This window comes from Capra hircus, chromosome 16 (genome assembly GCF_001704415.2).
Source record: "Capra hircus breed San Clemente chromosome 16, ASM170441v1, whole genome shotgun sequence".
Lineage (NCBI taxonomy): Eukaryota > Metazoa > Chordata > Mammalia > Artiodactyla > Bovidae > Capra > Capra hircus.
The window spans coordinates 28,624,020-28,642,569 of record NC_030823.1 but is presented as its reverse complement, the minus strand read 5'-3'; the positions used below and the strand labels follow the sequence as shown (position 1 = coordinate 28,642,569).

General features: G+C 36.3%; 1 protein-coding gene across 1 annotated transcript in view; it reads left to right on the top strand.

Annotated features, from left to right (window-relative positions):
- The window catches only part of CDC42BPA (CDC42 binding protein kinase alpha), a 304,553-nt gene that overhangs the window by 177,329 nt on the left and 108,674 nt on the right, over window positions 1-18,550 (top strand). Inside the window, 2 exon segments of the mRNA XM_005690541.3 lie at window positions 2,996-3,118; window positions 18,292-18,425. Coding sequence (XP_005690598.2) covers window positions 2,996-3,118; window positions 18,292-18,425 — 257 coding nt within the window.

Here is an 18,550-nt window from a genome sequence, read left to right as displayed (position 1 = left end):
TTGTAACTATAACTTAAACACCTCCCAAAGCCCCACCTCCTTAATACATCATTTTTGAGTAGGATTTTAACATAGGAATTTTTGGGGGGGACACAGATATTCAGACCGTTTCATCCAAGCTGTTGTTGTTGAACATTTGAGTTATTTCCAGATACTGACTGTTACAAACATGGTTTCTGTGAATGTTGTTATGTATTTCTTTTGATGGTCATATGTACTTATTTCTCTTGGATATCTGCCTAGCAGTAGGATTTCTGGGTCATGGGATAGCGTATTTTCAGCTTTAGAAAGTATTGCAAAGAGTTTTCAAAAGTGATTAATTGCATCAATAGTTTCACTAATAATGAATGAGTTTCACTTACTGTATATTCCCATCAGAACTAGATATTGTCAGCTTTTCAAAATTTTAACCATTCTGGTATCTGTATATTGGAGTTTTGCTATGATTTTAAATTTGTATTTTCCTTGTAGGTAATATCTTTAAATTTGTATTTTCCTTATAGGTAATATCTACAAGATAAGTTGAGTATCTTTTCATATATTTACTGTCTATTTGACTATTGAATATTCAGTCAATATTCAACCCCATTTTTTTCCATTAGATCTTTACATGTCTTTTAAATAAGTTTTATTTTACCACTTCACAAACAGTATCAGACCCTTCTAACAGCCCTTTATGTCATTGTTTTATAGTTTACCTGTTTCTGTGTTGCAAACCTTTCAATACTTTTATTTTATTCTTGCTTTAAATATTTACTACTCATTTATTTTTAAAATATCTTTTTATTTACCCACATATTTACTCTTTTTGTATTCTTTATTTTCTCCTAGTGATCCATGTATCCATCCAGAACCTTTTTTTTTTAGTCTGAAAAATTTCCTTTAGTGTTTCTTATGATTACATGTGTTGTGACTAAATCACTCAGATGTTGTTTGTCTGAGATGCCTCTATTTTACCTTCATTTTTGAAGAATATTTGCTGGTTTAGAATTCTAGCATGGAAGGTTTTTTTCTTTCAATGCTCTACAGATTTCATGGCATTGTTTTCTGATTTCCAGTATATTTGAAAAGTCAGCTGTTAGCCTTGGTTTCTTGAGTATACTCCAGCTGTTTTTAAGTATTTCTCCTTCAATTTCAAGCAGGATGGCTATGATCTACCTGGTAAAGTTTCTTTGTATTATTTCAAATCGTGTTTGGGATTCACTGAGCTTCTGAATACTTGATAGATATCTTTCATCAATTTTAGAAAATTCCGTTCATAATCTCTGAATATTTCTTTTGCCCTATTCACAGTCTTCTCTCCTTCTGGGACTCCAGTTACATATATCTTAGACTGTGTCCCTTATTCCCTTTATTCTAAGTCTTATTTCTCCCATTCTTAGGTTTTTTGTGCTTAATTGCCTACTGACTTGCCTTTAGGTTCATTTGTCTTGTCATCTGCTATATCTGTTCTGATATGAAACCCATTCAATGAGTCTTAATTTCAGATAGTCTCTTTTAGTTCAGGAATATCCATTTGCTTTATTCTTACAGTTTTCAGTTCTCCATTGAAATTCCCCATTGTTTACTTTTTCATTTGTTTTCTTTAACATATTAATAATAGTTGTTTCCAAATCCTGACCACTAATTAAAACACCTGGAGAGAGGAATAGCTGCTGGGTAAACAGCCCTAACAGTGGTTGCATAGCAGATTTGTGTGCCTGTGAAGCCAGCTGGATAGGTTGTCTCTTTTGTTGTTAAAGTCACCAAAGATAATAATAAAAAGAGTTGTAATGAAAAGAAGGACAGTAGGTAACTATGATAAACAGGTAATGGGCATTTTAGAAGATCTGGGATTTATAGGAAGGACAGAGGTGGCAAAGAGGAATAAGGATACCTCCTGCACCTCCATACCCTGCAGCGTGGGGGTTGGAGAAGGAAAAAAGCGACTAACGTCCAGTGGATATTTTTATCCCTCCCCATTTTCTACTCTCAACTTAGAGGTCTTAAAATAAAGAAAAGATGTTTTTAAAAAATAATAAATACAGAATGTACCAATTTTTAACATGTTTTTGAACCCAAAGAAAAAGAAATGTGTAATAAATACTGGATGTGAAAGGTCATGATTGAATGCACAATATGGTATATCTTACACCTTTAATTCAAATTAACAAATATTGACCACCATCATGTGAATATAATGATACTGTTCTCTATACCGATGATGAATATAAATTAGAAAATCTCCATCTTCTGAAGGTCACAGTCCCTTGGAGTTTTAAATATATATAAATAAGTGATATATGTATATAAGTAATAGATGACATTAAACAATGTATGCATAAGATTAGTAATCTAAAGCAATCAGTAATGATTTGTGCTAACAAAAAATTATGGTGAGGTAGAAATTTTCTATTTGGGATCTTTCCATAAGTTGGCAGAAGAACTGTTTTAGGACCATTGCTTTTTTTCTACCTGTTTTGATGGTGTCTGGAAATATGCCCCGCTAGATTTAATGCTTCTCTAGTACTTTTTATCTTTCAATGAGAACAACAAGTTAAAATAATTATCCCTATTTTAGCTAAGCTGATGAGCCAAGTCATCTGTAGGTGGGCCTTGACATTTGGAAGGCCAGCTCTTCTGCATATTTCGCATTAACATCTTTAAACCTCTCTTCATACCCCAGACTCAGGTTTTCATATGTCATCTGACATACATGTTGATGACAGTTTGTGCTAGGATGAAAGGGAACTGAATAGTCGACTCACTGGCAGAGTGTACCAACAGTATTTAAAACTGAAGACCACACATATTAGAAGGTAGATAGTTATAATTCTAGTGACATTAAAACTGTAGAGGAGTTTTGTGACTTAATCTGTTTACATGCTTTTTTTGTCAGTAGGTAGATGCTTTGATTAGTTAAATTAAATAAGGATTTCCCTAGAAAGAAATATATTGGCATTAGTTTTTCAATTTTAGAATGTGAGTATATTTCTCATTCTTTCTTTTTTTAAAGAGTCAACGCAGACTGTCCAGGCTCTGCAGTATTCAACTGCTGATGGTCCACTAACAGCAAGCAAAGATTTAGAAATAAAAAGCTTAAAAGAAGAAATTGAAAAACTAAGGAAACAAGTAAGAGGTAAATACCTATGATTCATTATTAATTCAGTTTAGTAGATATTTTTAAGTGTTTTATTCACACAAAAAAACATTTATTGAGTACCTGTTATGTGTTATGTGATGTGAGCTATATGCCAGTGAGGGAAAAGCAAACAAGAATGGCTCTGCTGTCAAGGGGCTCATGTTTTGGTCTTGCACAAAGATAAAGAAATAGTGTTTTGCAGTACATGGGCAAAGGTCAGAAGATAAAATAAACGCAGGTACATGGAGAGTGCACAAAGAGGAGCACCTTACCCAGATTTAAGTGAAAAAGCATGACTTTTTGGGAAGACCTATCAGTTTGGAATAATTAGTTGAAACTTGTCTGGCAAAGCATTTAAATGAGTAGTTCATTTTTCAGTGTATTGCTGAAGTTAATTGAAATTAATTATGATAATTGTTGATATACCTATTATATCTATTCATCATTTATTCCATTCAATAAATATTTATGTACTAGGCATTATTTTATGTTCTTGGGATGCAGTACTAAACAAACTAATAAAAACTCTCACTGGAGTGGAGGGCAAACATGAGACGTGAAACAGTAACTATGCACCTTTGTGAATGACATGGTAGGCTGGAAGCTGATGGGCGCTTACAAATAGAAGTGAATACGGAGTGTGGGTCACAAGTCTAAAATGAAAAGTTCTATTGTTTTAAATACGGTAGTCCACGTGAGCAAAATATTGAGAAAGGTGAAGGGGATTAACCATACAGTTAAATGGGAAACACATAATCCACGAAGACAGCTCAACCAGTGCAAAATCCCTACAGTCAAAACTATGCCTTGTGAGTTCAAGTTAAACGTAAGAAGACAGCGTGGCTAGAGCAGAATGAGCAAGCAGGTGGAATGAGTGGAGATGAGGATAGAGAAATAAAGAGGTGAGGAGGGCTCATTGCCTGATCAATGGAGTCTTACTGACCTTTCGGTCTTCGGTTTGTTCTGTGAGTGAACGTTTTGCAGGATTTAAAGGCATCACATGATCTCAGTAAGTATAGGGGGAGAGAGAGAGTAGACGGAAGAAAAAAGGTACCTTTTTAGCTAGGAAAGTCAGACCTCTCTAGAAAAGTGGTTTTAGGCTAAAACAAGTAAAGAAAAGAAGGAATCTGACAGTGTCTTTTATAAAAAGGACTATTTAAAATACAATATTAAGACACAAGGAGACTTAAAATTTGAGCATAATTTATGCTGTTCTATTTTTTTAAGTAACTCTTAAGAAAGATATCTTCATCAAATTTCTGTAGGTTTATCTTTCTAAAAATGAGTAAAATTTGGAATATGATAAATAGAAAAATTTACTTCGATGTCAACACCAAAACATTATGTAGCACTTAATATATTTGAGTTTTATGGCACTAAAAAAGCAGCGGAACACAAGACACCAGATAGTATGGTTACTAAAGTATCTTCAAAGAGGTGATACGGATTTGGAAAACTTATTTACATAGACTATCTCACTAATGGGCTTACCTGATGGCTCAGATGGTAAAGAATCCGCCTACAACTCGGGAGATCTGGGTTCAGTCTCTGGGTTGGGAAGATCCCCTGGAGGAGGGCACAGCAACCCGCTCCAGTATTCTTACCTGGAGAATCCCCATGGAGGAGCCTGGCGGGCTGCAGTCCATGGGGTGTGAAGAGTTGGACACGACTGAGCAACTAAGCATAGCACAGCGCATCTCACTAATATGTTCTAGGAGGGTTTTTTGGTTTTGTTAAGATTCCTTGGGGTTTTCTTTGCTGACCATTATGCAGCTGGAAATATCAACAGTTTTCTTTTGCCCTTTCTGATTTGGGTGCTTTTTCTTTTCTTATTTTACTGGCTAGGACTTGCAGCACTTTGTTGCAGAAGATTGGTGAGAACAGACGTCCTGGTTTTCTTTCCAGTCTTAGGAGGAAAGCATTAAGTCTTTCACCTTTAAGTGTAATATTAGTGTAGGATTTTTATAGATACTCTTTATCAAGCTTTTTATGTTATAAAAACTCTCCTCTATTTCTACATTTCTAAGGGTTTTTCATGAATGGATATTGAACTTTGTCAAATATATTTTTTGCATTGATTGATATAAGCATGTATTTTTTCCCTTAGTTAAACTTTTACTGTGGTGAATTAAACTGGTTGATTTTGAAACATTAAATCAACTTTATATTCCTGGAATATATACATCCCTGGTTATGGTGTATATTTATTTTTATAAATTCTATTTTCAGTATTGTGTTAAGGATTTTTTAATCTGTATACATGAGAGATACTGGTCTTTGTTGTGTTTTTTCTCCTTTTTTCTATTACCTTTGTCTGAGTTTTCAGTTTGCTTTTCCTTTTTTTTTTTTTTAAATGAAATATGATTGGCATGTAACATTGTTAGTTTCAGATGCACAACATAAAAATTCAGTATTTGTGTATGTTGTGAAATAGGAAGTTTAGTTCAATTCCATCACCATGAAGTGAAGTAAAGTGAAGTTGCTCAGTCGTGTCCGACTCTGCGACCCCGTGGACTGTAACCCACCAGGTTCCTCCGTCCATGGGATTCTCCAGGCAAGAATACCGGAGTGGGTTGCCATTTCCTTCTCCAGGGGAATCTTCCCAACCTAGGGATCGAACCTGGGTCACCCGCATTGCAGGCAGACGCTTTAACCTCTGAGCTACCATCACCATACATAGTCTCAATTTTTTTTTTTTTTGGTGATGAGATATGATCTATTCTGTTAGATAAGATCTTATCAATAGATAAGATCTAGTCTGTTATTAACTTTGAAATATACTACTGCTGCTAAATCACTTAAGTCGTGTCCGACTCTGTGTGACCCCAGAGATGGCAGCCCACCAGGCTCCCCCGTCCCTGGGATTCTCCAGGCAAGAACACTGGAGTGGGTTGCCATTTCCTTCTTCAATTCATGAAAGTGAAAAGTGAAAGTGAAGTCGCTCTTAGAGACCCCATGGATGGCAGCCTACTAGTCTCCTCCATCCATGGGATTTTCCAGGCAAGAGTACTGGAGTGGGGTGCCATTGCCTTCTCCAGTATGGTATTATTTACTGTCTACAGTGTTTTATGTACACTGTAGTGTATATACAGTGTTTTATATTACATCCCCAGTGCTTATTTATTATATAACTGGAAGTTTGTATCTTTCGACCATCTTCCCTCCTTTAACATACCCTGCACCCCTGTCTCTTAGAACCACCAGTATTCTTTTTATCCATGAGTTCAGTTTGCTGTTGTTGTTTTAGATTCCAACTATAAGTGAGATTTTACCATATTTGTCTTTTTCTGATTTATTTCAGTTAGCATAATGTGCTCAAGGTCCAATTCATATTGTTACAAATGGCAAAATTTCTCTTATTTTTTATAACTGAAAAATAATCTGTTATACATACACACACACACACACACATTTTATCAATTCATCCATCAGTGGGCACTTAGTTTGCTTCTGTGTCTTGGCTACTTTAAATAATGCTGTAATGAATATGAGAGTGCACACATCTTTTTAAGTCAGTGTTTTTGTTTCATTCTGATAAATACCCAGAAGTAGTATTGCTGGATCATATGGTAGTTCCATTTTTAATTTTTTTGAAGACTCTCCATACTGTTTTCTGTAGTAGGAGCCCCAATTTACATTTCCACCAGTATTGCAAAAGGGTTCCCTTTTCCCCACATCTTTGCCAACACTTTTTATTTCTTATCTTTTAGAGACAGCCATTCTGACAGGTGTGAGATAATTTTTCACTGTGATTAGATTTACATTTCCCCGATAATTGGTGATGTTGAACACCTTTTCATGTTGGCTGTCTGTATGTCTTTTTTTTAGAAAAATGTTTCTAGCTCCTCTGCCCCTTTTTGGATGGGATTATTTGTCTCTATTAACTTGTTGACCTTAAAAATAAAAGTCAGTTATTTTTCCAGAAAAAATAATGGTTTTATTTGGGAATACCAGAAAATTGCAACAGGGCAAGCAAGCCACAGCAAAATCCATAGGCAAGTCTAACAAAGTAGAGGAACATTATTTTATAGAGAAAAATGAGAAAGTTGAGAAAGATTGTTTTGAATGGAAGTTCACTGGAGAAAAGTGAGAGTTTAGGGTGATGATGGTTTCTCACTGGCTGAGTTGATTTTTTCGTAGGAGATGTGATATACTGTCTTTTCTGTTGGGGCCTGTAATTGATGCTTCCTCTCTTGGGGTCTATAATTGACAGTTCTTTCTGTAATTGATGTAGAGAGGTCTGTGTTGAGTTTCCCCCATCTGGCCTCCCAACTCCATTTCAGTGAGGCTTCTATTGATTTTCACAGACATCTTGTCAGATATTTGATTTGCAAACATTTTCTCCCATCCTGTATGTTGCTTTTTTTTTTTTTTTAATGGTTTCCTTTGCTGTGCAGAAGCTTTCTAGTTTGATATAGTCTCATTTATTGATTTTTGCTTTTGGCTGTGGTGTCAGCGTAATTGTATTGCTGGCCTCGTAAAATGAGTTTGAGATTACTCCTTCTTTTATTTTTTGAAAGACTTTAAGAAGAATTGACATTGATTCTTATTAAACTGTCTGGTAGAACTCACCAGTAAAGTTATCAAGTCCTAGATTTTTCTTTGTTGGGACGATTTTGATTACTAATTCAGGATTCTTACTCTAGTGGCTTAAACTGTAAAGCTAGATGTCTTGAGTTTTGTTTTGTTTTGCTGTGTTTAATGCTGTGAACTTCCTTCTTAGAATTGCTTTTGCTGCATTCCATAAGTTTTGATATATTTTTTCTGTTTTGATTTGTTTCCAGATTTTTTTTGAAGTTCCTCTTTTAATTTCTTTTTGACCCACTGGTTACTCAGGAATGTGTTACTTTCCACATTTTTGTGAATTTTTCCAGTTTTTCTCTTTACTAATTTCTAGTGTCATATACCTTTGTGGTTGGAAAAGTCCTTGGTATGATTTCAGTCTTTCTAAATTTGTTAAGACTTGTTTTGTAACCTAACTTGATGTACCCCGAAGAAATGTTCCATGTGTTTAAGAAGACTGTATATGTGCTGCTGTTGGTCGGAATTTTTCGGTTAGGTCCTAGTGGTCTGAAATATAAGCCGTGTCCAGTGTTTCCTCACTGATTTTCTGTCTAGATAATGTATCCATGGTTGAAAGTAGAGTATTGAAGTCCCTTACTGTTATTCTATTGTCTATTTCTCCCTTCAGATCTATGTATTTGCCTAATATATTTAGGCAATACAATACTGGGGTCATGAAAACTTATAATTATTGTATCCTGTTGATGAGTTGACCTCTTTATTATTATATAATAACTTTTTCGTTTCTTGTTACTGTTTTTGACTTATACTCCATTTTGTCTGACAAAAGTGTGGCTACGCTTGTTCTCTTTTGGTTTCCATTTGCATGGAATACCTTTTTCCATTCCTTCATTTTGAGCCTGTGTGTGTCTTATAGGCAGCAGGTAGTTGGGTGTTGGTTTTTAATCCATTCAGTCATGTGAGTCTTTACTGGAGAGTATAATCCATTTATATATAAAGTAATTATCGAGTGAAGTGAAATGAAGTCGCTCAGTCATGTCCGACTCTTTGTAACCCCATGGACTGTAGCCTACAAGGCTCCTCTGTCCGTGGGATTTTCCAGGCACGAGTACAGGAGTGGGTTGCTATTTCCTTCTCCAGGGGATCTTCCCGACCCAAGGACCCGGGCCTCCGGCATTGCAGGCAGATGCTTTACCATCTGAGCCACTAGGGAAGCCCCAGACTTAGCCCTAACTGTCAGGCGAGTGTATGTTCCTCGGTTCTGTCTCGCCCACAACAAAGATTTGGAGCCACGGACATTAAAGCCCTCAGCGCGTCACAGCTCTCTGGTCCTGGACAAACCGTGTTATAGCTCTTAGGCAAATCAGTGTTACAGCTCTATTTTATTTAGAAGATAGCAGGAGAATCCATCCTCGAAGCATGAGGGCATGCCAACCCAAAGACGCGAAGAGAAGAGAGTGGAGCAGCGCGCCTGCATGCAGCAGAGAGAGAGAAAGAGCGCACGCTCGCAGGAGCGGAGTGGAGGGGGTAGAGGGAGAGAGAGGAGAGTGTAATCCATTTATATCTAAAGTAATTATTGAGTAGGTATGGATTTACTTATGTCATCTTATGGTTTTCTGACAGTTTTATAGTTCCTTTGTTCCATGCTTCCTCTCTTATTGAGTTCATTTGTTATTGTTGTTGCTCAGTTGTGTCCAACTCTTTGTGACCCCATGGACTATAGCACGCCAGGCTTCCCTGTCCTTCACCATCTCCCACAGTATGCTCAAGCTCATGTCCATTGAGTCAGTGATGCCATCCAGCCATCTCACGCTCTGTCATCCCCTTCTCCTGCCATCAGCCTTTCCCAGCATCAGGGTCTTTTCCAGTGAGTCAGTTCTTCACGTCACATGGCCAAAGTATTGGAGCTTCAGCTTCAGCATCAGTCCTTGCAATGAATATTCAGGATTCATTTCCTTTAGAATTGACTGGTTTGATCTCCTTACTGTCCAAGGGACTCTCAAGAGTCTTCTCTAGCACCACAGTTCCAAAGCATCAATTCTTTGGCGCTCAGTGAATTGATGATTTTTCCGTAGTGGTGCTTTGATTTCCTTTTCTTTCTCTTTCATGTATCTCCTGATGATTTTTGCTTTGTGATTTCCATAAAGCATGCATAAAATATCATATTACAATCTATTTTATGTTGATTCCTTGGAAGAAAAGTTATAACCAACCTAGATAGTATATTCAAAAGCAGAGACATTACTTTGCCGACTAAGGTCCGTCTAGTCAAGGCTATGGTTTTTCCTATGGTCATGTATAGATGTGAGAGTTGGACTGTGAAGAAGGCTGAGCACTGAAGAATTGATGCTTTTGAACTGTGGTGTTGAAGAAGACTCTTGAGAGTCCCTTGGACTGCAAGGAGATCCAACCAGTCCATTCTGAAGGAGATCAGCCCTGGGATTTCTTTGAAAGGAATGATGCTAAAGCTGAAGCTCCAGTACTTTGGCCACCTCATGCGAAGTGTTGACTTATTGGAAAAGACTCTGATGCTGGGAGGGACTGGGGGCAGGAGGAGAAGGGGACAACAGAGGATGAGATGGCTGGATGGCATCACGGACTCGATGGACATGAGTCTGAGTGAACTCCGGGAGATGGTGATGGACAGGGAGGCCTGGCGTGCTGCCATTCATGGGGTCGAAAAGAGTTGGACACGACTGAGCGACTGAACTGAACTGAACTGAACTGACAGCTATTTATTCTCTTGGTTTATTATATAATTGTTTTAATTATTTCCTCTTCAGCTATTTTAGAAGCACATCAGACAAGGTTATAATGTTTTCTTAAACCATGAAGTATAATTTAGAAAACTTAAGGTGAGAAAAAAATTCTATTGTATTTACCCATATTTTTACATGACGCTCTTCTTTTTTCCTGATATTGTTGAATTCCTTGTTTTGTTGTTTGCTTTCTATTTAGAGACTTTCCTTTATTTTTTAAAGGAAGATCTGCTACCAACAAATTCTCTTCATTTTTCTTCATCAAAGAATGTCCTGATTTTCCCTTTATTCCAAAAAAATATTTTTGCTGAACATAGTCTATATTGCAAGTTTTCTAGTTTTTGTTTGTTTGTTTGTTTAGGCATCTGAAGAATACTGTACTACTTCCTTTAGGTTTCCTGTTTTCTGAGGAGACAGTCACTGTCATTCTGAATATTTTTTTCCCTTTACACAAGGTGTTTTTCTCTTGACTGCTTGCAAAGTTTTTCTTTTTCTTTAGTTTTCTTGTGTTTAATGATATGTTTTGGCATGAATTTCTTTGGGTTTATTCTATTTTGTGTTTGTTCATCTTCTTGAATCTTTAGGTTTATCAGTCTTGCCAATTTTCAGAATTTTTTAGACTAGTTTTCTAAGTACTTTTACAGACCTGCCTACTTTCTCTTCTTCTGAAACTGATGACACAGGTGTAAGATCTTTTGTTAATCATCCCACAACTCCCAGAGGTTCTGTTCATTTTTGTTTTCATTTTTTTTTTCCCTGTTATTCAGATTGGCCAATTTCTGTTGTTTTATCTTCAAGTTCACTGATCCCTTTGATACCTCCTCTGTGCTGCAGAATCTGCCTATCAAGATTTTTATTTTATTAATTTCTAAAATTTCCATTTTGTTCTTTAACCTTCCATTTCTTTGCTGAGATTTTTTTGTCTTCGCTGTGGTCTTACGTTTATTCCTTTGTTTCAAATATGTGTATAATTGCTTACTGAAGCATTTTTATCATAGATGTGTTAATATCTTGTCAGATTATTCTGACATCTCTGTTAAATATTTTGGTGTCAGCATCCATTGATTTTCTTTTCTTATTCAAGTTGAGATTTTTCTAGTTCTTGGTAGGATGAGTGGTTTTGATTAATGACAGCAGGTCTTGTTTAACCTTCCACTTAGCTGGGTTTTCTGGATACCACTCCAGCAATGGAGAGGAGATTGCCATCTCCTTATTGCCAGGTGGAGGTAGAAATCCAATTTCCCCACTTGGCTTCTTCTGACACCTGATGAAGGGCTCCTTGTTATTCCTGGAAGGGAATGGAGGTTCCAGCCCACTGCCTAATACTATGATAGGGGTGGCCTTATTCCTGCTGGCAGTGGTGAAAGTTCTTTTCTGATGGCGCCCCAGTAGGGAGAAGGGGAAGATCCTCATTACTGCTGGGTGAGGGGTGGACGTCCTGGTTCCCCCCTGTAGTTTTCACTGACACTTGTGTGGAAAGAGGCTTGTTACCAGCCAAGGGGGTTGAAAAATCCTGCTCTCCCTTCTCTAATTACCCTCATGGTGTGTTTGGACACATACCCAATTGGAAATTGGATTGGGAATATAGCTCCTCACTTGTCTTTGGCTAACATATAACATAGGTGGGCATAGGGCCACAGTGTTTTCTGTTGTGTTTAAGCAGAGTGGTTATTTTCTAAAACTTTTCTGTCTTGCTATTTTGCCCCTTACTTGGTTCTTTGGCTATAAAGAGTAACCTTTGTTTGGGCCTTTATTCTCTGTTTCTGTTAGAATTTCTGGGTTGCTGGTTTCTTCAGCTCCGAGTCTATGAAATAAGAACCAAAAGGAAAAGCCAGAGAACTTAGCACTGTGTAGTTTCAGTGTCCTGACACACTGTGAAACTTCACCACCACCAATTTTTAAAAAATTTGTATATTGCGTTACTTCCCTCACCTCACTACTAGACTGTAAGCTCCTTGAAAACAGTGACTTTGAGTATTGTATTCTTTGATATATTGAAGTGCCTGTAATAGTGCTTGGCACATAAAAATCCCTAAATCAATACGTGTTGATGACTGAGTGAATAAATGAAATGAAATCTCATTCTTGGAAATTTCTGAGCACTTCCTGATGTGTGTTCCTGCATTGTAGGCAATTCCCAACATGCTTGTATCCCTTACATGCAAATAAATGGTCCCTGGAATTACCCAATTGGGGAAATTGATGGCCGTTAAATTATTAGTTGAATAATGTCCTTCCTTTACTCCTACCTTCTCTTTAAGTTCAGTGCTTATAGGACTATTCTCATTATTTTGGAATATAATCTATGAAAAAGGCTATATCCCTTTTAGTATTCTTCCTTTCCAAGCACTTATTTCTTGATCATGTGTCAGTCTCAGTGATACTCTCAATTTTATTCCATCTCTGAAATATCATTCATTCATTTTTTTAAACCTTTTGGGAGAAGGAAATGGCAATCCACTCGAGTACTCTTGCCTGGAAAATCCCATGGGCTACAGTCCATAGAGTCACAAAGGGTCGGATGCGACTGGGCAACTGAACATTCTTTTTTTGGTGGTGGTAAGAAAATACATAACATAAAAATGGCCATCTTAACCATTTTTAAATGTACAGTTCAGTAACATTAAGCACATTCACAATGCTGTGCAACCATCCACACCATCCATCTCCAAAACCTTCCATTATCTCAAACTGAAACACTTTATCCATTAAACAGTAACTCCTGTTCCTCCCACCCACTAATACCTGGCATCCACCATTCTACTTTCTGTTCCTTTGAATTTGACTACTTTGGGAACCTCATATAAATGGAATCATCAAATATTTGTCCTTTTGTGACTGACTTATTTCACTTAGTGTATTATATTCCAGATTTATCCATGTTACAGCATGTGTCAAAATTTCCTCCCTTAATACGATATTCCACAGTATGTATATACCACATTTCATTGATCCATCTATTTACTGATGGACCCTTGGGATGCTTCCATCTTGTGTTTGTTGTGAATTATACTGCTGTGAAGATGAGTGTGCAAATATCTGCACAAAGTCTTTTTTGGGTGTATAATAAGCGGAATTCCTGAATTATATGATAATTCTGTGTTTGATTTTTTAGGAATTGCCATACACATTCTTACCAGAAACATTTATTCTTTCTTAATTCAGTCCGTAGACATACATGTTGAGTTGCTTCTGTGTACCAAGAATTAGACTAGATACTAGAGGCATAGTGGTAAAATTGAGGTTAGATCTGTTTCATTCATAATTGTATCCAAGCTGTCTTAAACAGTTTGTTGATCAAAAGAGCAAGAGATAAAACAAGTGCGCCCCTAAGGACCTATCTGATGAATAGTCCTTGAGGCTTTAGTCCTGGCTTGAAAGGAAAATAAGTATCCAGGTCACCTTCAATCTCTTGTGTCTCTACATACCTCATAAGCAAGATCTTTCAGTTCAGTTCAGTTCAGTTGTTCAGTTGTGTCCAACTCTTTGCGACCCCATGAATTGCAGCACGCCAGGGCTCCCTGTCCATCACCAACTCCCAGAGTTCACTCAGACTCACGTCCCTCGAGTCCGTGATGCCATCCAGCCATCTCATCCCCTGTCGTCCCCTTCTCCTCCTGCCGCCAATCCCTCCCAGCATCAGAGTCTTTTCCAATGAGTCAACTCTTCCCATGAGGTGGCCAAAGTACTGGAGTTTCAGCTTCAGCATCAGTCCTTCCAAAGAAATCCCAGGACTGATCTCCTCTAGGATGGACTGGTTGGATCTCCTTGCAGTCCAAGGGACTCTCAAGAGTCTTCTCCAACACCACAGTTCAAAAGCATTAATTCTTCGGCGCTCAGCTTTCTTCATGGTCCAACTCTCACATCCATACATGACTACTGGAAAAACCATAGCCTTAACTAGAAGGACCTTTGTTGGCAAAGTAATGTCTCTGCTTTTGAATATGCTATCTAGGTTGGTCATAACTTTCCTCCCAAGGAGTAAGGGTCTTTTAATTTCATGTCTGCAATCACCATCTGCAGTGATTTTGGAGCCCCCCAAAATAACGTCTGACACTGTTTCCACTGTTTCCCCATCTGTTTCCCATGAAGTGATGGGACCAGATGCCATAATCTTCGTTTCCTGAATGTTGAGCTTTAAGCCAACTTTTTCACTCTCCTCTTTCACTTTTATCAAGAGGCTTTTTAGTTCCTCTTCACTTTCTGCCATAAGGGTGTTGTCATCTGCACATCTGAGGTTATTGATATTTCTCCTGGCAGTCTTGATTCCAGCTTGTGCTTCTTCCAGCCCAGTGTTTCTCATGAGCAAGATCTTTAATCAATATTAATGTTTTTCTCTTTTTTTCCCCATGGCAGTGTTACCCAATATTTTAAAACTCCTAAAGAAATTGAATACACTTATAATTATTTGCAATTTTTTTTATATTTGCTTTCCTCATTGCACTCCAAACTCTTCATTAGACAGAGTTTCCTGATACCATGTAACAGACACACAATATATATTGACCATATACAGACAAATAAAAATTCATATTTTCATTTAATATTTTTATATGAAAAATAAAGGTATGTTTTCTAAATGAAACATCTGTTGTGACCTATAATGTGCTTTATGTCCCCGTTCTTTTTATTGCCTCAAAGTTGGTGGTATGTGCAGCTGCCTCTGCTTGTGTACTACTGTCTGGGTCTCCAACTCTAAAACACCTTTGCCCTTCCTCTGGCTCCCTGTATCCATTTTCTCCTTCTTTCTCTCTCTCTCTCCCTCTCTGTCTCTCTCTCTCTGTCTCTCTCTCTCTCTCACACACACACACACACACACACACACACACATACATGTACATACTGTCCTACATTGTGTAAGTTCAGGAGAAAAATAGTGAATGGAGGGGAAGATAATATGGGACTCTTTTCCTTCATCGTGGTCTAGAAGTAAAATCTCTTCACATCAGAAGAGTTACCAGTTAAGACCACAATGGAAAAGCTGTGACACTGCTTTTACGTATCAGAAAGAGGTGCTTTGTTCTGCCCGCCTTCGTCTGCCTCCAGTTTGAGCCCCTCTGCAGACTATCAGTGTTCCTCCGTGAGCGCTACTTTGTGTGTGCTCAGTTGCTTGGTGGTGTCCGACCCTTTGCGACCCCATTGTACTGTAGTCCGCCAGCAATGCCTTAGTCATGCCTTTCTCCTAATTCTGTCATCCATATAACTGGCCCCACAATTTGTATTTGACTTTCTGCTTGTTAAAGAGTGTTACTCTTGTCTTCCTATCTCCTTTAAGACAGAGACCATATTTTATATTGAGATATACTACACAGTGCAAAGAAAGTTGCTGTGTATTTTGCCCTCATTTAATCCTTGAGTTTCAGGATTCTACTCGCAGCAGTGAATTAAGAGCCTTTTGGTTGGTATGAGCTAATCTCACTCCCCTAGTATTGCTTTTCTCTTTATTCACTAAAACGGATTTTAAACAATTTCATCTAAATGTTTTAACTAAATCAAGCTGACATATATTTAATACATAGTTTTGTTAATCTTTAAGGATTGCTTTCAAAATTTTAATTGAATGAGCTCTTTGTTGTAGTGCAAGAGAAGGTCCTTCTGCCTGAGCCATTTTACAATAGTTGGCCAAAGTTCAGTATATTCTGGACTTTTCTTGATTTTTTTTTTTCCCCTTTGGGGCAATATAAAATTCCGTGTATTCCAAATTACAGGTACTGTACTTCTCTCCATATTAGAGAATTTTATAAATAATTGGGTAGGTTTGTCTTCTCCAACTTCTTTATCCAGTACATTTCCTTATGTACTTCTCATAATTTATCTGATATTTAAATGAATATTTTTAATTCTTTAGGCATTTCTGAAGTATCTGAAATAGGAATCATGAAAATTTGACATGTATTTTGTATATCTCCTTAACAACTTCATTGTAAAGCTTCTAACATGAAATGGCTGGGATAAAACTAAAATTTAACCTGTATTGAAATAAAACAATAAAAATATCCTTAAAGAGTATTGAAATGGTCACATTTAATACATTTTGCTGTAAAGGTTATATGATACAGACATTTTATGAAATACTGATTTTTTTTTTGTTTCTAACGAAGAGCAGTTTTGATAAATGAATGACTCAATAATTTGCAAAAGATTTTAGCATGCTAGGGAAGAGCTTTTCAAGATAGAAGAAAGAAGTGAGCATTCTCAGAAGGCATTACTAAATGTACCATGCTTCTACTCTAGATTGATATAGCTTACCCATAAAATTTTATTAAAATGACACCGAAAATGACAGAAATCAGCTGTCACATACTAAATTGTGACTCCAAGTTATTAGAAATAACTAAATTGATACCTACTTCAGAAATTGTTAAAATTCTAAAAATGCTGAAAACTTAAAATAACAAAAAAAGATGTTTGAAAGAAATTAGTATAAACAAAAAATTCCCACATGAACTGCTGAAATTTTAAAAAATGATAAAATGTAATTTTCTGAATATAAATCTGTGATCCTTAAGGTTAAACATCCATTGATATTTTCTATTGTTCTTCAAGGAAAACATTTCTTATTGTATACTATTAAGACAAAATGAAAATAATTAAATGTAACTTTGCAGATATTTTCAAAATTGCTAAAAACTGTGCTATCTATAAATGTATTTAGACTTCATAATACCTAATATAGATAGGCTTTTAATAAATCTAAGGAATCTAGAACCAGTTAGTTTGTAATTTGTGAATACATTTAGCTGACTTCTTGACTTCAGGACTTTTATGCAAATGAAATGCTCTTCAACAGGATTAATGTATTATAAACACTTCTTCATTTATTGAAAACATCAAACTCAACAATGTGCAATGCTTTGTGCATTTGTTTCTGACCTTTAAGTTGCAAATGAGCCACCTGGGAATCTTGTTAAATATAGATTCTGATTCAGTAGGTTTGATGTGGGGCCTGAGATTCTGCATTTCTAAGGCTCCCAGATGATGCTAACACTACTTATATGGAGTTGACACTCAAAGTAACAAGGTTGTAAAGAATAGAAAATATCTAGAACAAAGTTAACAATGAATGTGCTAATATTTCTGTTTTCACTGGCTTTAATTCTTTGATTTGCTAATTTACTTTTAATGCCAGGGATATTTTATATCAACTTAATTAAATTTTATGTAAGCATATGTTAACATTAATAATTTTGTTTTTAAAATAACTCTTTTGAACTGATAATGGTTAAATATTTATAATCGCATTACCTTTTTAGTTGGAGGGTTGATGTAAGATTGGTGGGCTGTAGTTGCCTGTGATCCTCATTTAGCAATGTCACGTTAGGCAAGTTACTCAATTCCCTGAGCCTATTTCAAATATTTACTTGTAGAAATCAGAGTTTATTCTTTCACCACTAGTGAAACCAAACAGGGTGATTTGGAGCATTAGAATTTGAAGCATCATGCAGTAATTTGAGGATTATCAACAGAGGAATGCTAACTAATAGTAGAGGAAAATGTACCTGTTTTGTTTGATTGATTGTGTTCTTTTTTGTAAGTTTTAAGTTTTTAATTGGTTCTGAAGTTACTATTTTTTGAAAGTATGGCCTTTTTTTCTAATAAATCTGTAAGATATTTTTGCACATAAATTTTGTGCAAAATCTTTGCACATGAAATTTACTCTTCACACTGGCATTACCTACTCACCATCTTTACAGTGAACTGATAAGCATTTAATTGTCATGAGTCAGTGACCTGTGGTGTCCGTAAGCTAAATACCAATTTCAAGATACTTAATTTACTTGATTTAAAGCAACTCAGTGATAGTTTTTGAAGATTTATTGTAAATGGTTGGTGTTGAGTGTTTGTCTTTAAGCAAATAGTAAATGAAACATTGTCTCCTATTTTCAGAATCAAGTCACTTGGAACAGCAACTTGAAGAAGCTAATTCTGTGAGGCGAGAATTAGATGATGCTTTTAGACAAATCAAGGCTTATGAAAAACAAATCAAGACATTACAACAAGAAAGGGAAGAATTAAATAAGGTAAAAATAAATAGACATACTGTTAACGTCTTTTCTGAATTCTTAATCTTGTTTACTTTGTATACCGAAAGCATTCATAATGAATTACAATAATTATATTTTATCTGTAAAATATTGGTTTAAAA